Source organism: Mya arenaria, chromosome 4 (assembly GCF_026914265.1).
Source record: "Mya arenaria isolate MELC-2E11 chromosome 4, ASM2691426v1".
NCBI lineage: Eukaryota > Metazoa > Mollusca > Bivalvia > Myida > Myidae > Mya > Mya arenaria.
This window is the reverse complement of record NC_069125.1, coordinates 60,697,252-60,720,596: the sequence shown is the minus strand read 5'-3', so window position 1 is coordinate 60,720,596 and position 23,345 is coordinate 60,697,252. Positions and strand designations below refer to the sequence as shown.

Genomic DNA, 23,345 nt, shown 5'->3' with positions numbered 1-23,345 from the left:
TATAACTAAGGAAATTCATCCTATATTAGATATTTAATTCATTTCGGTCCATTTTTTTTTTAAAGAAACCTTGAGAAAAAGATGGCTTCGGTTAACATTAACCATACAAAGGATTTATTTCTTTTGTGCATGTCAGTGATGTACCTTTGTGCATTTTCGTCTCTATTCGTCCAAATACCAGGTATATTATAAATATCACATATTTTCGCGACACGACTGTGTAACCTCTTACCGCCTTCCACCCTCACGCTGTGTACGGACTAGTCCTTCATTTTCCACCACCATCCTACGTTAATATTTGACTTTTGACAAAGTATGCGAAGCAAATAATGGGATTTTTTTGTGTTTCTTCGTACCATAAACTCCCCTCTCATGTCCCCTGTACTCCTCAAAAAGTCTCTGAATACTGCATTCAAATTAGCATTTCAGAATTTGTGCAATCATTCCTATTTGCATAAGTTATTCCTGTGCAGCAATTTCACTGACATCTTAGGATATTATCTTTAAAATTAAAAGAAGTATAGTGACTTAAAAGTAGTTACCCAAAAAACAAGTCACATTGAGCATTACAGGATTTGAATTAAATTCAACTGCAATAAAAACTGATTTTGAAAATAAAACATGTTTGAGTATGGAGTTGACAATAGTTTAACATGTCTTTAAATATATAAAAAAGTTTTGCACTTGTTTTTGGTTGAAAGTCAAAATAGATAAATAGATAGATATCATTATGTCGTTTTTTGTATCTGAAAATTGTTATAAAAGGAAAATGTTTTTGAAATGAAATTATGTGCAGAAGGGGTTATAACTCATTATATTTGGTGGAAATACGCTAAAGAATTGTGATGTATGCTAAAGAAACGGTCCGACATCTTGATTCTTTGTTCATTTACAGAGCATTATTATGACTGCCAATTCATTCCTGTACCTGTTTAAACTATTACCCATGTAAATAGACACAACATTTTTTGTTAATTGTCATTTTATTGGTAGATTCTTCAGTCATTGCTTTAACTGCTTGCCTTATCCTGGACACTTTCAAAGTTTTTGAAGTTTCTTTTTACATAACTATATAAAATATAATCATCTTGATAGTTTTAACTTAATCCAGGAAATTATTTTGACTCCTCTTTCACATTTCCCCCATGTCACTTGTGTATTGACTCCTCAACCGGGAAGATTTAAATGCCTTTTCATATGCAAAAATATATATCTAGTTGAATGATATGTTTAAATTATTTTTGCTGTTCTTTATGATGAATTTGTTTTAAAAGTTATAAAGTTAAATTATGTTGAATTTTGTCGTGTAATTATCAGGTGTCCGATTATTTAGGACCAGAATTAAGCATTTCCCCAGGAACGGAAAAGGATGTGTTATATGAAGTGCCACTTTTTTAGTTTTTTAGATTTTAAATATATAATATATAAGGTTAGCCAACATTATTTGTGTCTTGGCTATGTAATAGTTAGATGATATGAATTAAAATCTTAATAATAAAGAATGGGCAGAGTAAGTCTAGCGAACAAGCCCTTCTTTACCATGGTCCATAATTATTCATGCATGGGCAATGATTTTTTTCTGAATTCAGATGAATTGCATCTCATGCATTCTTATTTTCTTACAGGATTATATGGAGATAAAGGTATTCTTCCTGCAAAGTTGGTCGTAAAAAGTGGTAAGTTTTGACTTTTAAGATAAAATTGTTCTGCATAAAAACTTTGGTAAACTGTTGATGTATTTGATGTCATAGCATAACTATTTTTAGCTCAACTTTTCAAGAATAAGAAGTGCTATTCGTCAAGTTTTTCTGCATGTTGGGATTTTGAGTCATATCTCAAAAACTGTTAATTGATTGAATTGATATTCCACCCAAGTCTTGACTATTCAGCGCCATCAGAAAATTAAGTTAGATCACTCTATTATATCATTCACAATACCAATTATTGCCAGTGATTGACTTTGAAAGTTTTAAGTTTTTCAGCAAATTAGGACTTCTGGTCATAATGTTCTGTATTTCAAAAATGGTTTAAGCAATTGACATAACACTTCACCATAGTGTTTAAGGCCATCATAAGTTGAGTCATCTATCATATCCTTCTGTATTATTGTAAACACTTATTGACCCTCAATAAGGCCTCAATACGACTTATGGCCTCTGATTGAGTTTTGGCAAGTTGTGAATTTTGCTCATGCCTAAATAAATGGCATAATACTTCATATTAGCGATTAATGCCACATCAGAAAATAAAGTAAGATAACTCAAACATAACTATATACAATCTTCAATACAAGTTATGTCTCCTGATTGATATAGAGTTTGGTTTACCCCCCCACCTCCCCCCCAGCAAATTTGGATGTTATGGTCACTTAATTTATTTGGTACATAATACATCATCTAAGTGTTCAAGGCCATCTGAATAACTAAGTTAGATAACTCTATGTGATCCTCAATACAAGTTATGGCCCCTGTTTTTTTACTTAGACAAGTCATTCGTCAAGTCATGAGTAAGACAACATATAGACAAGACAACATATAGACAAGGTAATGTTACAGTCAAGCCTGCTGCATATAGACAGAGCACTATTGAATTTATTCAGTTTATTTACAACTTTGATGCACATATTTCATTAGTCATGTATGGTAATTGGTAATGGGCTTCATAGGCAAGTGTAATAGCCGATAGTCTTACCGATCGCTCATGTTCATTTACATAGTCAATATTACCAGGTTTAATTTTATGTTTAGTGTATAAAACACTCATGTTTTCGCCCTGAGAGCTACTAGGTTCTGTGGCAATGAATTTTTCTTCAGTCACTAAACTTTTATTGGTAACCTATGTTTTGAGTGGAATTAACTAAAATTTATCATTGTCCATAAGTATTTTACATACAATGTACCCAAAAATTATTATCTAATCTTTCTACCCAGAGGCAAACAGCTGGGATGAGTTGCTTGAAGGTCAGCCCACCCTGCTCAAGCTGACCCCTAAACTTGGACTGACAGCAGAGCAGGGTATGGACCTGCTGTGTGCCACGGGGCTGGCCCTCTCCTTCCTTTGTGTCATCTGCAAGGCCATGAGGGACACTGTCTCCTTCATTCTCCTCTGGATGCTCTACTTCTCCCTTTACCAGGTAGGATTTATGTATATTTGAAATTTTGGATGATATCTCGAGACGCTGCGTCCTCCACCTATGTATTGCTTTTTACGGATTTTATAATTTGAGGCTCTCAAAGGGACTTTAATAAAAGCACACTTCTATATTGAAATGTACAGAATCCGGGTATCAATATTTTTTATACAAATATAAAATAAATGTCACAATCATTTTACTGTGCAATGAAAATATTGTGATGCTTGGTTAAAATATTGTTAGATGACTTTTTTACACAAAAACATTTCATGATATATATGAAATTTTAGTATATTTCCTATTTGATAAAGTTGCATGCCATGAAATTTAATATATTTCAGGTTGGACAGACATTCCTGTGGTTCCAGTGGTATGGTTTCTTTCTATTTTGGTAGAATTTCAAAGTATAACCTCATACTTTTTTAAGAAATAAATATCTCTTTAACTCTGTTCTAAGTCTGATTTAAGAATTTGGAATAAAAACATAACATTTTATGAGCTAGATGTTTGAACAGAACAGTTATTATTGGCTTTATTGCAGGGACATCTTGCTCCTGGAGGCAGGTTTTCTGACCATCTTGGTGGCCCCGTTCAATGTGCAGATGCCTATACGTCGTTTCCGTGTGGCCCAGTACCACCAACATGACACGATCACCCTCTGGCTGGTCCGCTGGCTGCTATTCAGGCTCATGTTTTCTTCAGGGATTGTCAAGCTTACCAGCCGTTGTCCAACATGGTGGAAACTCACAGGTACAATGGCGGCTAACAATTATATCCTTCTGTATTATTGTAAAACCTACATGGTGTGTATTCGGTGTGTATTCAGTGATAGCATATTGCAAAAAGGCTTAGTTTGTGTGTTTTTCCTGAAAGTTAAAGTTGATATCCATAATAAAGGATAAATGTTTTTCTATGATTTTACTCCAGCCCAAATTTCTCAAAACTCCTTAATTCTCTTAATTCTCTCTTAAGGATTAAGATAAGGGCACTATATTTTTTATAATTTGTGTTATATCTTATTTTCTAAGATTTTTAGACTTTAAATAGGTATTTGCCATATGATAGTCACAATAAACCATTTTTCATTCATCAAAATCCAATTTAAGTATGTATTTCAGCTTATTGAAATAAGTTACTTATGCCTGTTAACCTTGATAAGTTTTGAGAAAATGGGGCCAAATTTCCCCAAATTTTGTCGTATATTCATATGATATTCTCTTCTTTTTCAGCTCTTAATTGGCATTTTGAATCTCAGGTAGGTAATAAGTGCTCAATCCCATTATCCTTTTGTTCTAGTGAAGTATTATTTCTTGAAAGGTATTATGAATTTGATCAAGAATTAAACTTGATGCAACACAGAATAGATTATACATACACTTAAGTGCATAGTTGCCCACACAAAGATGTTCACTAACATCTGTTTCAGTGTATCCCGACACCACTGGCATGGTATTACCACCACTTGCCAGACTGGTTTCTTCAGCTGTCCGTTGTGGCGACTTATGTTATCGAGATTGCTGTTCCGTTCTTGTTCTTCATTCCCGTCAGGTCCTTACGCCTCTTCTCATTCTGGGCGCAGGTGAGATATTGTGTTGACAGTTGCAGCAAGATATGTAAATAATTACAGTCTGCTAATTATGTAATTAATTAAAATGTCATTTCAGGCTTAGCAACTTGTCAATTCTGATTCTGAATGAGAATTTGGGAATTGCAATATTTTCATAGATTGTAGATGAATGAATTTGTGTATTTTTTCCATAAAGGAAGTCATTACTGATCTTGATTCTATATTCTGCTTGGTATTTGTTAAGGTTTTGAAGCCTTAACTTAATAGAGTCCACTGCAATATCACTTGAGTACAATCCAGCTCAAGTTCTGGAAGTCTCGGTCTCAGGTTATTTTGTAGAATGTTAATGAACACACATGCAATGATAGCTTACGTTTTAACTCAGCTGTTCATGGTGTCAAACCTGTCCTGTTAATTCGACTTAGAAACAGTTTATGAAGTTAAATCCAATAGAAACATTTCTAGGTGTTGAGTGGGAAAAAATCTTGGGTAAAATTATATTATGCGTAATAAAAAGATGAATTAAAATTTAACAGATTACATAGACTTTGGGGGATTCTGAATCTAAACTAGTGTTTCAGTTTAGAATATCAGTGCCATTTTTTCTAAGCAATTTGAGACAGAATTTCCCCCTTCCCAATGCTAAACCATATTTTTCCCCCAAATGTGAAATTAAAATTCAAAATTTGGACCCCGTAAACCAGTTTTGTATGGAATATTTTATGTTTTCTTTAGGAAACAAATTTTACTACATTTATAAAGTATTTTCTGTTTATTTTTAGCTGGATTTTCATTGAAAAATTGGAGGTTATTGAATGGCAAAAAAACGGGCAGGCAGACAGTTGTACGGGCGGGCAGGTGGCGGGTGTTAACAAATCTGGTTTAAAGTTTTTAATTTGTCTTAAAGTCATTAATTCTTATCCAGTTGTTATGTAACTTTGACAGAATACTTGTCCACATGTTGTCTTGAACATTTGTGTAAATGGGTCACCTCAGGTCTAAAACAAGGTCACTAGGTCAAAGGAAATATTTTCCCCATGTCATGAATTCGATTTTTTTCATGAAACTACAGCTTTTTTTCTGCACGATATCTTAGTCTTAAAGTATAATATAATTTTAGCCAAAAAAAAAGTTTGTTCTGTAAATTCTCCAATTTTAATGGCATATGGTTAATTTACATACATTCACACACGCATACACACATGCTTTCACACTGGCACACACACCATTGACCCATCAGCATCACAGTAAATGATTGTAATTTCAGGATCTTCATATTTTGCTTCTTTGGTGTGTTTGCCTGGGTCAAAAACTAGGTCTCTGGGACTTACTTTTTTGGAAATTTGATGAATTTATATATAATGTTCATTTTTCCTTACACAAATGGAAATGTTTCTGTTGATCTTCTTGAAATTTGAACAGGTTATTTGTATGAACAATATCCCTGATATATATGGGTCTTCACAGTTAAAAACTAGGTCACTTGTCAAATCTTAGGTTTGCAATATTGCATCGCCAACAAAAAATCCAGCTTAAATGCAGCGTTGCTGCAATGGGGACTTGTTAAAATCGTTCTTGTTCATTTCTTGGCACATTTGGAATTTCCAATTTAAATCAGACTAAATTTTGTTACCAGTTTCATAACAGCTTTTTTTCTAGCTTGTCCATTGTCATTGTCTTGGGAGTCATTTCTGTTTTCTCTGTCTATTAATCTAGGCCATGACACCAAAAACGTTCAAGATATTCAAATGAAACTTGGTATTGGTTCACCAAACTACTAAATAGTAAAATAAAATTACATGATAACTAGTTTAAGTAAGGACTTGTTTTTGAATGCATGGCAAAATTGTCCTGCTTTTCAAGAGCTGTTAGTAAAAAGAAATTGCATGAGTGTACACATTTTAATATCACAGTCTTTGCAAACATGCATATATGAACATTTTATAGAAATAAATATTCTTCAAATAAATAGGATATTATAAAATTATGTTAATGTATAATCAGTGTAAATATATAGTTAAAAAACAATCTTTGTATGAATGACATTTGAATGAACAACATTGAACAAATAATGCAATAATCACAGCTAGTTTTGCAACAACTGTTTAAAGGAACATATCGACAGCACTAAAAGCCACTCTGCAATAACAAACATAAAGCTTTATGCATTTGGCCACAGCAAAAGTAACCACACCATATAACACTGTATAGTTCATTTGGCAACTACTGTATGTCAGATTTGTAAAGACCTTATTTGCTGAACTGTACTGACTTCAGAGCAAACTGAAGAGCAGAAAGGCTCCAGACTTCCTCACACGCTTGAATAGTCCACACTAGGCCTGGTGTCCTGCACATAATATCAGTGATCTCCCTTGTCAGCTCTTTCAGCAGATTTGTTGCCCCTGATTCATTGCTCTTCTCAGTGACAATAGCAAGGTTCAGTTCTGTTTCAGTATACTTGGACAGTGGAATATCACCAGAGTCAGTTTCCATATCTGAAGCCTGGGTTTCACCTCGCATTGTAATCTTGAAGATTTCAGTTTTGGTTGTTCCAAGCACAGCATCTTTCCAGTCAAGTCTAGCTGTCACATGTATTTGTAGTGTTGACAAAATCTTCTCAAACAGACCAGCAGGTAATCCCAAAGGCATTATGTAGGATACTGATATGGTATGGTGATCATGTATCCTGGTGAGACCTTCATTCCAGTGTTCAGTCAAGTCATTCCCTGCTTTATCCTGGTTGTACCAGGGAAGGACAATGATTGGGTAGCTATACAGCAGGCCCTTTGGCATTCCAGGCTCGGGAATGGAATAGCAAATATCAAGATTGGGAACCATTTCTAGCAGATCATTGAAGTGGTCATAGTCCAGCTCTTCAAAGAACCAGAAACAGTTCATCAGTGGTCGAGATATTTGGCCATTAGTAAGAAACAGTTCTTTAGCTTTCTGGAAATCATCCTCACTAAACATCCCTTTACTGAGAAAGACTTTGTTGTCTTCAAAGCTGAGAAATTCATCAATGTCATGCCTGAACATGGATGAAATGAGACGAATCAGTATCCTAGGTTTGTGGAACACTGTCTTGGCTAGTACTGGAACCTCCCTGCACCACACAATCTCTCCACTATCACAAAGGTACTGCAAACAATCTTGAAGCTCATCAAGTTTCATCTCTTCACCTTTTGCCATCATCTCAACCCTCTTCCAGGGTACAGAATAGCCGTTGTATTGCTTCAAAGTAATTTTAAACTTGTTCCATACTGGTGGTATAGATCTTTGAGCATTTGGAAACAGCTTCTTGTCTATGGTCATGAGTTCAAGACTTTCGATGAAGCTTTTCACTCCATAAAGTCCTTCATTGCTACTGACCAAGGAGATTTCAGGCATGATGCGTAGTGGGTGAAGTAGCAGGTTCTCTACCTTTTTCCTCTGGACTTGAAGGTGCTTTATGTATTGGGCAGGCTTCTTTGTTAAGGATGAGCTCTGGAGTTTCTCATCAAGATCTTCTAATTCATGTTTCAGAGATTCTGTGTATGTCTGCATTTGTCTCATGACATTGGTTTTCACTAACTCTTGCACAGATTTTGATTGGCTAACAATGCCGCTGCATCTGCTGAGGGATGTGGTACCAGGTCTTGAGTCTTCATTCTGACCATGTTCAGGGTGGGGTGTCGTGCTTACAGGTGTGCGGACTGACCTTCCTGACTGAATTGACCGTTCTGACTGGCTGGACTTGGCTGAGTGAAGTGACATTCTAGATCTCCTTGGTGATACACCTGACCTTGATGAACCTGACCTTGAAGGTACTTCTGAGAGGTTTCCATTCTCATCTTCAACTGCGTATTCTTCATAGCTGTCAAGATGAGTGCCAACAATTTTGACCACCACTCCCGGCATATAAGTGTTCAGAAATTCCAACCACTTTCCAAGAGCTGTGTAATGGGTATTAGTGCTGTATGTTCCATGATTGTATACAAGAACAACCATAGCATTGGAGTCAACAAACATTGGATAGATCATGGTGTAGGCTTTGTCACCTCCGAAATCATTCAGCATAAAGTCAACGTTATTTTCAGTTTTCATCTTGGTTTGTTGCAGAGCTCTTGTTTTGTCTTTCTCTCCTTTTGTCATCAGAGATTTTCTATGAACCAGTCCATTGATCAGACTGGTTTTCCCACTTCCGCTCTCACCAAAGAAGAGAAGCTTTAGTCTCTGCAAATTCTCTGTTTTAATGATGGCCAGCTTCTTAAGATACTCAAATATTTTTTCTGGCTTTTCAGTTTTCCAGATCTCTGGTGGAGGCGTATGGATGGGATTTTTGTACAGCCAGAGACCATACTTTGAAAGCCGCTGAAAGCTATGTGCAGCTGCAAGTTTTTTCAGTTGATGCATCTTCATTGGCAGAGCAGTGATTCTGTTTTCTGTGATGTCAAGAGTTTCCAAATTTTCTAGGTTGCAAAGTTCATCAGGCAGGCTGCTCAGTTCATTCTTTTCAGCCAACAGTGTTCTTAGCATTTTTAGTCCCCCAATAGCATTTGGCATGTAGCGTACTCTATTGTTTGATATGTTCAGTTCTTCTAGGTTAACTAGGTCTTTGATTTTTTGTGGGATTCTCTCAATGTGATTATTAGCAAGTCGAAGGACAACTAGACTTGTAACTCTAGAAATTTCTTCCGGTAGTTGCTGAAGAAGATTGTTCGACATGTCCAGGATTGTGAGGTGATTTAGATTAAATAAACTAGGTGGCACTTTACTGAGAAAGTTCTTGCATAGATAAAACTCTTTAAGCGAAAATGTAGAAAGTTCAGGTATAGTGTTGATCTTAGTGTTTTCTAAGTCCAGCACTTCAAGAGTTGCAAGTTCAAACACCACAAGAGGAATATGTTCTGAGGTGAGTTTCCCTTTGCGTAGAAGCTCTTCCGACTCCTGGAAGGAGTCCACTTGGGCACAGAAACTGCGATAGTTGATGGCCAAGGTGCGTAGTTTCAACATTTCTGGCAGTGTTTCAGGCAGTGATTCTATAACATTGCCCCAGAGCAATATCTCCTCCAGTTCCTGACAGTAAGCAATCTCCGGGGGCAGAGTTGTGATGTTGGTCTGCTGTAGGTTCAACTTCTGCAGGTTAACTAGCTCACCTATATCAGGTGACAGAATGTTTATCTTGTTCCTGCTAATATCCAGAATTCTGAGTTGTGTCATGGTCCAGATTGCTGGTGGTATGTAGGGCAGGTTGCACTCAGAGATTCTCAGCTCGGTGAGGTTGGTGAGTTCCTTAATTTCTGCTGGCAAGCCACTAAAGTCATTGGGGTTGGTACTTCGGATGCCATTCCTGCTGATGTCCAGCTTAGTCAGTGTGGTCAGTCTACGAATCTCTGGGGGCAGTGACCTCAGGTTGTTGGAGGCCAGGATTAACTCCCCCGTGTCCTTTGCTGAAAATAAATAAAATTTATATTGATGTATAGTATGAAACCTGCCACAGAATAGGATTTTTATTATACCCCCACAAACGAAGTTTGAGGGGGTATATAGGAGTGAGCTTGTCGGTCTGTCTGTCGGTCTGTCGGGGTCCTTCTGTCTGTTGGTCGGTCGGTCTGTCAGTTTTCATGGTTTCCGGACGATAACTCATGAAAGGCTAGACAGATTTGAAATTTTTTTGGTACATAGGTGTAACATCAGAAGATACAGGTCAAGTTCGATATTGGGGCTGGTGTGGCCAAGGTCAAGGTCACTGTTACTAAAAATAGAAAAACGGTTTCCAGACGATAACTCATGAAAGGCTTGACAGATTTGAACAATTTTTGGTACACAGGTGTAACATCAGAACATACAGGTCAAGTTCGATATTGGGGCTGGTGGGGCTAAGGTCAAGGTCACTGTTACTAAAAATAGAAAAACGGTTTCCGGACGATAACTCATGAAAGGCTAGACAGATTTGAACAATTTTTGGTACACAGGTGTAACATCAGAAGATACAGGTCAAGTTTGATATTGGGGCTGGTGGGGTCAAGGTCACTGTTACTAAAAATAGAAAAACGGTTTCCGGACGATAACTCACGAAAGGCCAGACAGATTTGAACAATTTTTGGTACACAGGTGTAACATCAGAAGATACAGGTCAAGTTCGATATTGGGGCTGGTGGGGCCAAGGTCAAGGTCATTGTAACTAAAAATAGAAAAACAGTTTCCGGACGATAACTCATGAAAGGCTTGACAGATTTGAACAATTTTTGGTACACAGGTGTAACATCAGAAGATACAGGTCAAGTTCGATATTGGGGCTGGTGGGGCTAAGGTCAAGGTCACTGTTACTAAAAATAGAAAAACGGTTTCCGGACGATAACTCATGAAAGGCTAGAAAGATTTGAACAATTTTTGGTACACAGGTGTAACATCAGAAGATACAGGTCAAGTTCGATATTGGGGCTGTAGGGGCCAAGGTCAAGGTCATTGTAACTTAAAATAGAAAAACGGTTTCCGGACGATAACTCATGAAAGGCTAGACAGATTTGAACAATTTTTGGTACACAGGTGTAACATCAGAAGATACAGGTCAAGTTTGATATTGTGGCTGGTGGGGCCAAGGTCAAGGTCACTGTTACTAAAAATAGAAAAACGGTTTCCGGACGATAACTCATGAAAGGCTAGTTTTTCTTGTCAGCAGTGTAACTTCTAAATTACTCAACAGATAATGCATGCATGATAAAAGAAGATGCAGTGTGCAGTAACCTTGGAGTTATGGCCTCTTTTCAAACGAATGATTTGCCATTCCTGTGTCCAGGCGGCGTTTGGGGGTATTCGTCACTCCTGTGACAGCTCTAGTTCTATACTACAGTTAGATATTAGTTATGATCTGTCTTTAATATTGGCTCTCTGAGTTTTCCTCACTGTACAAATATTTTAAAAAACAGCAACAAATGTTTTTACTTTTAAAGTGGTTTTATATTTTATTGGCCTATTTGTGTTCTTTTCCATTGCCTTACCTGAATGGAGTATTGGAAAGAATGCTTTGAAACAAATTCTGCAGAAAAATTCAATAAGCCTAATTGATAACTTAAATGTGCAGAAAATTCAATAAGCGTAATTAATATTTAAAATACTGTTCTTTATTGTGTAAATACTTTCTTTTATTTGAATGGCCCTCATTATTTCTAATTTGCTCTGTTTTCTGTTGGATATAAAGGGTAATTGTAATGGCATAAAAAGCATATTGACATTTAGCTGGTAGTTGTCAATAAATAGTTCAGAAGTTTCTATGGGCTTTCTTGTTAATGGTTTAAGAGAATATTTCTTGATATATTGATTGAACATGAAAAAACATTAATATGCACTTAAATTTGCTATGGATGTTTAGTAAGAGTTAAGGTTGATTGAAACCATAAAACATCAGTTACAAACAAGCACACAATAAATGTGTACTTTTCATTTAATTGATTCTTGATGTAAAAAATAACGACTGAAGAGATCCATTAGGGCCAATATATTGAAGAATTTAGGATTACAGCCATAATTATCCCCCGCCTTGAAAAGGCGAGGGGATATAGTAATGGTAGGCACGATTCCGTGTGTCTGTGTGTGCGTGCGTACGTGCGTGCATCCGTCCCATTCATTTCTTTGCATCTCCTCTTACATTTCTCATGCGATTTCTACCAAACTTTCACTGATTGATGATCATAAATTGAAGCAGCGCATATTGTCGGGCTTTTGCGATTCGACCATGTTTGAAAGAGTTATAGCCCTTTGTTTATTTTACATTTAAAATTGGTTTCTTCCCAACTCCTCTTACGTTTTTCATGCGATTTCTACCAAACTTTCACAGATTGATGAGCATAAAGTGAAGCAGCGCCTATTGTTGGGCTTTCCTGATTTGACCATTTTTGAAAGAGTTATTGCGCTTTGCTTATTTTACATTTAAAATTGGTTTCTTCGCAACTCCTCTTACATTTTTCATGCGATTTCTACCAAACTTTCACAGATTGATGAGCATAAAGTGAAGCAGCACCTATTGTTGGGCTTTCCTGATTTGACCATTTTTGAAAGAGTTATTGCGCTTTGCTTATTTTACATTTAAAATTGGTTTCTTCGCAACTCCTCTTACGTTTTTCATGCGATTTCTACCAAACTTTCACAGATTGATGAGCATAAAGTGAAGCAGCGCATATTGTCTGGCTTTCCTGATTTGACCATTTTTGGAAGAGTTATTGCCCTTTGCTTATTTTACATTTAAAATTGGTTTCTTCGCAACTCCTCTTACGTTTTTCATGCGATTTCTACCAAACTTTCACAGATTGATGAGCATAAAGTGAAGCAACGCATAATGTCAGGCTTTCCTGATTTGACCATTTTTGAAAGAGTTATTGCGCTTTGCTTATTTTACATTTAAAATTGGTTTCTTCGATACTCTTCTTAAGTTTTTCATGCGATTTATACCAAACTTTTACAGATTGATGAGCATAAAGTGAAGCAGCGCATATTGTCTGGCTTTCCTGATTTGACCATGTTTGAAAGAGTTATTGCCCTTTGCTTATTTTACATTTAAAATTGGTTTCTTCCCAACTCCTCTAAATTGGTTTCTTCCCAACTCCTCTTACCTTTTTTATGCGATTTGTACCAAACTTTCACAGATTGATGAGCATAAAGTGAAGCAGCGCATATTGTCAGGCTTTCCTGATTTGACCATGTTTGAAAGAGTTATTGCCCTTTGCTTATTTTACATTTAAAATTGGTTTCTTCACAACTCCTCTTACGTTTTTTATGCGATTTATACCAAACTTTTACCGATTGATGATCATAAAGTGAAGCAGCGCATATTGTCTGGCTTTTGCGATGAACATTTTTGAAAGAGTTATTGCCCTTTGCTTACTTTACATTTAAAATTGGTTTCTTCACAACTGGTCTTATGTTTTTCATGCAATTTCTACCAAACTTTCACAGATTGATGAGTATAAAGTGAAGCAGCGCATATTGTCTGGCTTTCCTGATTTGACCATTTTTGAAAGAGTTATTGCCCTTTGCTTATTTTACATTTAAAATTGGTTTCTTCGCAACTCCTCTTATGTTTATGACTACAAAGAGACACAGTGCATATTGTCAGGCTTTTGCAATTTGACCTTTTTTGAAAGAGTTATTGCCCTTTCTTAATTTTATGCATTTCTTATGTTCCTGAGAAACTACCCTTTCCATTTATTGGCTTTTGTTACAAAAAATGTCCCCATGAGGCGGGGGATATAGCTGTCTGTGACCGCTCTTGTTTTTTTTTTTTATTATAAACAGACCCAAACCCTCCACCGAATCAAATCGAATAATTCAAATGCTGAATATACCTCCTACAACTGATAGTGGAAGGACAGTCATTCCTTGGCCTGACATGTCTATAATCTTAAGCCCGTCAGCGGTCAGATCTGGTGATTTGACAACCGTCTTCTTTTTCCCCTTGTCCTTACCGCTGCCTTTCCGCATTGCAGACTGTAAAAATGGGCAATTCAATGAAGTTGAGCTTTCTTTTTTTAAAGTCTGATATAATATAACGTGCTGATTGTTCAGAAATGGTGAATGTTTACAATGTTAATAACGTCATCGTTGTAAATTGTTAATTTTTAAATCTGTATTGCTCTGGAAGTTTATAATATATATGAGCATATCATAAACTATTTCACCTTTAAAAGTTAATAACGATGTCGTTAATCATGTTGTTAACTTAAAAAAAGTTCTGAACAAGATTTAAACAATTTCCAAATGTTAAGTTTAAGAATGTTTTCTGAATGCTTTGAATAACATAGAAATACAATGCAAGGTATCTCCTGCATTCCTCAATTTATTTGAAAAGCAATTGATGTGAAGGAAATAGTCTAAATGTATAAAATATGTGGTAACCTTGAGTTCACCGGGTGTTCCCTTCCTGTGCGGTGACTTGGACTTCCTGCTGGGGCTGGGGCTTGATTTCTTTCCCCCCTTGTTAGGGCTGTTTTCACGGGAACCACTGCCCTTCGACTTCCCTGACCCGGGCTTTTCTGTACCCTGAAAGAAGAAATGTGGAATTTTCAGATTTTGATGATATAATGTTTAGTTATTTTGTTTTATACAAAAAATTCAAGATTTTCTAATTTTATGTTGTTTAGGACATGTAAAACAGATAATATATAAAAAATTTTTATAGATTTTAGATTTATTGATATGATTATTTTTGAATCGATAAATGCGGTATAAATACTCGTATTTGTTTCATTTAAAAATGTAATGAGAGTAAATCATAGAATTTTATTTACCTTTGCATTTGTATTAAATTCCACAACTTTTCCGACAGGCTTAGCAAATCTCGCCTTTTTAAGCATTTTGTTTTGTATCTTTTATCATTGAGATTTTAACATAAATAGAACTTCATGATCAGTATAATAAAAAATTGTTCATTAAATATATAATAATTTTGTGAGATAATTCCACAGTTTTGTCATATTTCTTGATACAGTTTGTATATCACTATGACATGAACAATATTTCCTTATAATGACCAGGTATTGTTCAGATATCCATGTAGAATTATGACAAGTTTATCTCTTGTTTGCAGTGAAGATTAAGCAGAGAGGCCGCTATCAAAAATCGCCAATAATCTGTGTACAAACTCTCAAAAGTTACATTTTTCCTAAATATGACTTCAGTTTACTTTCAAATCTACTTGAAACAAATTAAAGCACACTGGATGTATATTTTGTAGATATGAAATTAATTCCAGATTTTTGTCAGCCTGTTTTTTCGATCCTTGACAACAAGTGTCTGATACATTTGATTGTAGCGAGAGAGCATTCACTTCGATTAAACTGTCTTTTATTTGATCGGAGGTTTTGTATACTGTAGAGCACTATGTTACTATGAAGTGTTTGCATTGTAGGCCGTTTGCATTGTCACAATAGCCACTTAGCCCATAAAACTTTAACAAATTTTGTTGTAACTTTTCCTGATAAAAGTCACTGCAATGTTGATACTTGTGTAAAGAAATAATGATTTTTGTTTCATGTTTCATATAAGTTTGTCACAGTTTAAGATTTCAATCTAATGATTTTGTATTAAGAAGCTTAGGTAGATAAGACCTTATAGTTTGTAAGGCAGGATCAAATTCTGATACCTTTATTATGGGTATAGTTGCATTTGTGTGGTATTATCTCATTGTTGAACTATTATGATATGTTTTGATAGCTAGTGTTAAAACAATAAGATCAGTGTTTTTCATTTAATACACTTATTACCGGTAAGTAACATACAGCATGAAAGATTGACTTCTTACATTGAACTGGCAAGCTTGATCACCCGGACAGCCCTAAGAACAAATCTTTAGGGCTTTAATTTTGAGTAATATTGGATAATAGATAAGAGCTTAATGTTTGACACTGTTTGTCTAAAGATATTATAGACAGGTTTCAAAACACATGTATGTGTACTTGTACATGCAGTTACATGTAAAAGTTGCCGTTGTGTGTTGGCTCACTGATACTTGCATAAATCATCTCCTCATGCGTTTGTACACGCTATTTTGAACTTGAACAATGTACACATACCAGTACAAGTAATATATCTTAAAATCTATATTGTTGAAATTTATTTTACATGCATGTTTACTCTCGCTTCTTTTAATCTTAATTTGTTCTAATTCTTCCTAAAAACAAATCGCAATTTTTTTTATTCCAAATTATAATTTTTTCCTTTACTTTATCCATGTATCTGTATTTTTTATTACCAGAAGGTCTTTCACCTTTACTAACATGTCTGCTTTTAAAAAAAATTAAATTGTAAGATATTGTCATTGCCTGGTGGTAAGATATTGTCATTGCCTGGTGGTAAGATATTGTCATTGCCTGGTTGTAAGATATGGTCATTGCCTGATGGACTTCTAGAAGTTTGAAATCTCAATTTGTTCTGGCTTGTCAACCTTGAAACCTCAAAATAGTTAAAGCCAAGACTTGATATAGTGCATCGTTCTGTTCAATATTAGTTGCATGTAACCCTTAGTAATTCACATGTACTGCAAGTTTACGCTGGTGAAGTTTTGTTAAAAAGTTTTTTTTGTTTCGTTAATTATTCTGCTGAGAAATGTAAATAATTCCAGCAAAATGGCTGGTAGGGTCATTCAAGCACAGATTGTTATAAATCTGTTCCTAGGCTTGATGGACCCTAACGGTGCGCACATATTGAAATGAATGTAAAAATATTCTGATGAAAACAAGAAATAATTGAAGTATGGAACTTTTGACCATCAAATTGTATAAACACATAAAAATGGTAAGTTATACCCCCACAAACGAAGTTTGAGGAGGTATACAGGAGTGAGCTTGTCGGTCGGTCGGTCTGTCGGTAGGTCTGTCTGTCGGTCGGTCGGTCTGTCGGTTTTCATGGTTTCCAGACGATAACTCGTGAAAGGCTAGACAGATTTAAAAAAAAATTGGTACACAGGTGTAACATCAGAAGATACAGGTCAAGTTCGATATTGGGGCTGGTGGGGCCAAGGTTAAGGTCACTGTTACTAAAAATAGAAAAACGGTTTTCTGACGATAACTCATGAAAGGCTTGACAGATTTGAAATTTTTTTAATACACAGGTGTAACATCAGAAGATACAGGCCAAGTTCGATATTGGGGCTGGTGGGGCCAAGGTCAAGGTCACTGTTATTAAAAAAAGAAAAACGGTTTCTGGACGATAACTCATGAAAGGCTAAACGGATTTGAACAATTTTTGGTACACAGGTGTAACATCAGAAGATACAGATCAATGTCGATATTGGGGCTGGTGGGGTCAAGGTCACTGTTACTAAATATAGAAAAATGGTTTCTGGACGATAACTCATGAAAGGCTTGATAGATTTAAACATTTTTTGGCAGTAACTTTGGAGTTATGGCCTCTTTTCAAAGGAATGGTTTGCCATTCCTGTGTCCAGGCGGCATTTGGGGGTATTCGTCACTCCTGTGACAGCTCTAGTTATTTATATTGCCCATTACTTTTTATTTTTCAAAGGTAATGCCATTTAATTCCAATTTGTGATATCCCATTTCCCCTTCTTTTCAGACTTCATGCTAATCAGATTACTATAATTGATGATATAATGGTCTATATTGTTCCAAATTTCCAAAACCGGGTCAACTGATTGATAAATGACCATATGTATTATAAAGGATAAGATTCCTATAAATAACTCAGATATTGTTTCACCATTGGCAACAAATAAATAATAATGCTGTTGAATAACATGCAACTGGTACACAATTTTTTTTAAAATGATAACATGTTGATAAGTAAATAATAATAGCAATTTAATAGATTTTTTTATTATAGAATATACGCATGGACCTTAGAAATTCCAAAAAATAAAAAGCGGTCAAATGGTGTTTAATTGAAACCTATGTTATTTTTTTAAACATTGCAATATATCATGATGTGAGTATAGCGTTTTGTAATATTAATCACAATACGTTTTCTTTTTTATCATTTAACTCTAATTTTACACATTGACTTGAAGAGAGTCGCCATTAGGTATTGAATTGAAACCAATAAAAGAATATTTAAAAAAACATATTGCAAAATATTGATCTGTTAGCAACATTTGTATTTATTTTATGGCCCATATCTCCATTGAGATACAGTTGTAATGCAGAAATGTATAACTTGTTTTCGGAGGAAAGAGTTTAGTTTAAAAAAGAAAGAATGATTTGGTATCTTACCAGGTAGCTAGAAAATGGCAATATTATTTTGCTTAAAAGCAGTCTTAATATATATTATCAGGTGTTTTATTTCTAGTTATAATACTCATTCAGCCTTCTGACAAGGAGAGAAAACTTGGATACCCACAGATAGTTTTGTCACCTGTGTATTTTCTATTTGGCCTTTTTTGAATTTCCCAAATTGTTCACTGATAGGAACACTGACTTGTGACGTACGTCACATTCATAACAGATTAAAGTCATGAAATATTCTAACATTTCAAACAGTGCTGTTTGCTTTTCATTAAAATTTGATTCTACAATATCTCATTGATCAAAATTGAAATAGCATTTATATCAGAGAAGACGGATCAACTTTCGATCATTTGACACAGAGTATTTCATACAATCAATATTGGAATGTATGTGGAAAAATCTTCTGTAGTGTACTCTAGTGTGCTGTACAGAAAATTGATTTTAAAAGTACAATGTTATTGTTAAAAAAAAATGTTAAGGTAAAGTGCTTTTGCTTGTTCAATGGTTAAATCTTTCATTTCAAAACTCAAAATAGTGGCTGTCATATCAACCATGAGTCAAAAAAACAGTGATTTGCAACTTTTAAACTAGCTAGGGTCTTGCAATGTACGACTGTTAGAATGAGATTAAAATATTTTTAGATTGCTTCCACACCATGCTGAATCATTTTTAGTTCTGAGGTTACAAATGAGGGTTACATCCCCTCCCCAAATTCATACTGAATTTTCCGTAAGTTTTTGATATATTTCTGAACATCTGTAATTTCAAAGTGTGAACAAATAAATGCAATACTATAATAATACTTTTCTTAGCTTTTGCATACTGTTTTGGCAAATACTGTGTATCATGCACTCCCTTGGGTACTGAATATTTCTTAAAACCTTAACATTTCACTTATAATACTCCAAAAAGCAGGGGTCCAGCCCTAAAAAATAAGGTCATAAAAAAAGTGAAAATATTTGATTGCTGGATAATCTTTATTCAAAATTTCATTGTCAGGTATCGTATAAATAAAAGGAAATGAGCATTTTTGGCAGAGCTGTTATTTGTTGGAGAACACATTGTTCAAGGGAAACAAGTAGTGTTTATCAAAGTTTTTCTGTATGGGTTATTTCCCTTCGAGAGTTTTATTTGCAAGAAGACCTGCATGTGCTCATGTTAATATGTTAAAGTTAGTGTTGTAAATAGAACCAAATGTTTTCTATCGATTAAAGGAGATTGAAATCTGATCAATTATCAATTCATTATCAAATATGTTCCTTTATGTAAAAAACTCCATTTGGCATTATTTCACACGTCAAATTTCTATGTATTTTGTGACTTGTCTGTTGTTATTTCAATTCATTTAGCCTTGATTGAATACATTTATTTCAAAATGAAACATGTTGAACGAGAATAAAAATCTGTAACAATATCGGAATTACATAACACATATAAATAATAGTTATTGAAGGGGCACAATATAGGTTGATTTAAAATATGTTGTTTTTTAATTTTAATGCATTATTATTTCTTACTCATTTGACTTAAATGGTCAAAGCAAAAAGAAGTGTATGATGTGTATACAGATAAAAGATAGCCATTATAACTGAGATTTTGCACTAATGGCTACGTGGTGGCAAATTCCCCAGTTAAAAAAAGTGCCCAAATATCGCTGATATTTTTTTACCTTTACCTAAATCATAGCTTTTATTGGTCAAATGAGTTTTTAACATAATAATGCATTAACATTAGAATGCATTTTTTTCATCAACCTTTATTGTGCCTCTTAATAATCACTGTAAATAGATGCTGATGATGTTCTTTTTAATTGAATTTCAAGTTTAATTGATTATCAGAACTACAGTGATACAATCCATATGGAAACAGAATGATTTCATGCTGCTGGACATTGATAAAAACCATACAATAAAAGATGGGTTTTGGATGTAGTTATTTCAAGGTTTTAGGCTTATTTATTAGATCTGTTTTGTTGTAATTATTTAAGGCTTGGTCAAAGCAAATGTATCTTGGTTTAGCAGGTAAGCTTCAACGAGTTGATGTGATATGTTCTTCAGAAAAGTAATATAGCAGACTATTAAACATCTGAATTGCGGTTATATTGTTTGGCCAATATTTGTGAACACTTTTCATCAGATGTATTTTTTTATCTCATACACTACCTTTTACATTTACATAGATATTTCATCAACTACAGTCTGTTAAATTTGCACACTCTTTTGGCCCTATTTTCAAGTGTTTTTAAAATTTAAAATCTTTAAATGATGCAATTTGTGGTTGAAAACAAAATTTAATGGCAAAATATACTATGGTTCTACTCTAAACAAAAAAGTTTTTTATTAACGTTTTTAAAAGTATAATATCTGCACTAAGCTTTATCAGCTAAGAGAAACAAATAAAGACATCTAAAGATTTATGAGATTATTTGCTGTTAAAGTTTAGATTATGAAATAATCCTGTCTAATCTCCTCAGATTGACAAGTCATGTGATCTTTTAGGCAATATTTGATAATACTATTAACATTTAAATTGTTTTTCATGTTATAATCCATAATCTCATTGCTGTACTTGATTGACAGAAAATACTAGTTCTTTATTTTAGTAATTGTACATACGCATTTTCCTGTCATTTTGGATCGAATTGCCTGAATTTCAATTTTGTGTAAAAACTAAAATCAAATATTGAACTCAAACTTTTTTATGTTTAATTTATAATTGTAGAAATAAAAGTATGTATTACTTCATGACTCATTGAAACTACACTTTTGGATGAACAAAATCTTAATATAAGTGCTGACCATAAAACCCCCCACTAGGCCTGCCGTATAAATTTTAGAATTTGAGCAAGCCCCGAATGCATTTTACCAGTGAAGACAAAATTTTAAAACTTATTTGATTACTTTCATCTTATATACCTGAGAAATATGTTATTATATTTCTTGAAGATGACACTAAAAAGTTGAAAGCTTAAAATCAGTTTAAGTTTTTCATTTGATAGACAAACTTACCTTTGTCATTTCTGTTTTTATCCAAAAGTCCAAACTTTAGGTCCAAATGGTTTCCATTTCAAACATAGTTTGAGTTACTTGTAATTGTATGACATTGATCCATTTGTCTTATTGCCAACGTAGATAAGGTGGCAACTGTGTGAAGTGCAGCTATGAAAATCAACCCAACCTGCTGGAAAGTCACTTGTCCATAAGCTAAAGAACCTATACTTTAACTAACATGTTAGTCTTTATAGCTATTGGTTTTACCAAATAAGCAAACTAATTCTTCTGATCTTTTTATATCTCCTCTTGCATTGCTATTCCTTTCATAAATATTTATTCTTTCCATTTATTAAGTACTTAAACCAAGACTACAATATGTTCTACCATCATACCATGTTCAAGTTCTGTTTGTGTTTGGAGTTTTCGCACACTGATAATTCATCTGTGGCTTGATTAACACCTTAGATAACTTTATAGACTACTATAAACATGTTCATTCAGTTAAAAATCAATCAACCTATAGATTGCTGGTAATATTTTGAAGCTCGTACTAAGTATTCCTCATTGTAGTTATATTTGCATAATTGCAAGCTTTAAAGTGTCATTGATTTCTATACAATTATACTTGAGAAAGAATATCATATATAGCTAACAGATAGCTTTTGTTTGGGAATGTTTTAGATTTCAACTTTTGAAAAGAGATATTGAATCGTAAATGGGAGTTTTAGTATTTATTATAATGCATATGAAATGTGTACTGAATATTTGAAGTTAATGAAGTAAGAAAATGAACTTAACAGGGGGAAATTGTTCTTTGATAATAAGACAAATTTCATGGTAGATAATCAAATTTAAATAAACAACCATAATTGATTATTGAATCTGAAATAATCAAAAAGCGTATTTCCACATTTGATATCAGAATGAAAATAAGATTTATGTATATATTTCAACTGTTTCTGTGGCCTAGTTGTTAAGGTGTCCGCTTATGGAGCAGGAGGTTGTTGGTTTCGATTCTAGGTTGGTTCGATTTCTGGTTGCATCATATCGAAAGACGTTAAAAGTTGGTACAAGTAGCACCCTTGCCTGGCGCTTGGCATTTAAATGGTAGTGCTTGGAAAACTGGTGAACTCAGTACTGGTTTAACCCAGGAAAGTTGTATCCCGTGTATCAGTGCTTTACACCGAGCTTGTAAAAGAACCAAGAGGTTTCTTCGTGAAAGAGCTAGGGTGTAGCACCCTGACTTCCTTGTATCCTGCCACTGTCTCTTCCGTGTGCTGTCCTTTCAGCAAAAATCAAAGGACCCCGTTGGAAATAAGTCTTTGCACTTTCACAGGTTATCCTTGACTGCAAGGTCTAAATACATACATACATATAACATACAAACCCTTTCTTTGACATACATATTTCAAATAATTATGCTCCAACATATTGAATAGCAAAAAATAAGTGTGAAAATAGCAAAGCCTCACTTTGCAGTTTTATGACTACAGCAGTCCATATTTTATTTGGACAGGATCGGACAGCCAAAAATACTAAATGGACCGCTGATGTCATGAAACTGGATTTTTATTGAAATACATTGATATTATGACCGATCAACATTATATAATACAAAGAAGGGACACATTTATGTAAGGTGTGATATTTTTTCTTAGTGGAGGACTGTCATTCTGACCCAAGGCAGTAAGCAGTATTTATTGAGTTATGCCCAGATCAAATGTCTTTTACAACAGAAATTTTCCCAAGTCCTTTAAGATACATAATCTTGTCTGCCTTTTTTATTGGAAAATATCCACTATAAAAACTATTTATGTATTCAGTGTCATGAAGTTCTTTTTTTACTTCAAACATGATTTTATTCACTAGAGATTTTCTATAATGCTCTCAGTTTGCATTGCCAGCATATATATGGAAATAAGTGGGCTTTTAATGAA

At 34.4% G+C, this 23,345-nt stretch overlaps 2 protein-coding genes across 3 annotated transcripts in view; one reads left to right on the top strand and one right to left on the bottom strand.

Annotated features, from left to right (window-relative positions):
* Window positions 1-15: 15 nt before the first annotated feature.
* LOC128233002 (lipase maturation factor 2-like) overlaps window positions 16-23,345 on the top strand; it is a 39,068-nt gene continuing 15,738 nt past the window's right edge. The window contains exons 1-7 of the mRNA XM_052946846.1: window positions 16-181; window positions 1,626-1,676; window positions 2,931-3,133; window positions 3,475-3,503; window positions 3,675-3,883; window positions 4,363-4,388; window positions 4,560-4,712. Of these exons, the coding sequence (XP_052802806.1) occupies window positions 82-181; window positions 1,626-1,676; window positions 2,931-3,133; window positions 3,475-3,503; window positions 3,675-3,883; window positions 4,363-4,388; window positions 4,560-4,712 (771 nt within the window). The 5' untranslated portion in view covers window positions 16-81. The remainder of the gene's footprint in view (window positions 182-1,625; window positions 1,677-2,930; window positions 3,134-3,474; window positions 3,504-3,674; window positions 3,884-4,362; window positions 4,389-4,559; window positions 4,713-23,345) is intronic.
* Window positions 6,594-22,139, bottom strand: LOC128233000 (malignant fibrous histiocytoma-amplified sequence 1 homolog). Of its 2 annotated transcripts, none has more exons than XM_052946845.1 (4): window positions 21,424-22,139; window positions 14,571-14,714; window positions 14,021-14,162; window positions 6,594-10,129 (listed from the first exon to the last, which is right to left on the bottom strand). In XM_052946845.1, the coding sequence occupies exons 1-4, from the start codon at window positions 21,430-21,432 to the stop codon at window positions 6,951-6,953; spliced, it is 3,474 nt and encodes a 1,157-aa protein (XP_052802805.1). In that variant the 5' UTR covers window positions 21,433-22,139; the 3' UTR covers window positions 6,594-6,950. The 2 variants fall into 2 exon arrangements, with proteins under 2 accessions (XP_052802805.1, XP_052802804.1); XM_052946844.1 differs by lacking the exon at window positions 21,424-22,139 and adding an exon at window positions 14,963-15,119.

What these genes read in the sequence shown, in the direction of transcription:
- LOC128233000 (XM_052946844.1), bottom strand. Translation starts at nt 15,028, where the DNA reads ATGCTTAAAAAGGCGAGATTTGCTAAGCCTGTCGGAAAAGTTGTGGAA. An exon ending in AATTTAATACAAATGCAAAG is followed by an intron (nt 14,715 to 14,962) that starts GTAAATAAAATT and finishes TTCTTCTTTCAG; the next exon opens with GGTACAGAAAAGCCCGGGTC. An exon ending in GAACACCCGGTGAACTCAAG is followed by an intron (nt 14,163 to 14,570) that starts GTTACCACATAT and finishes CCATTTTTACAG; the next exon opens with TCTGCAATGCGGAAAGGCAG.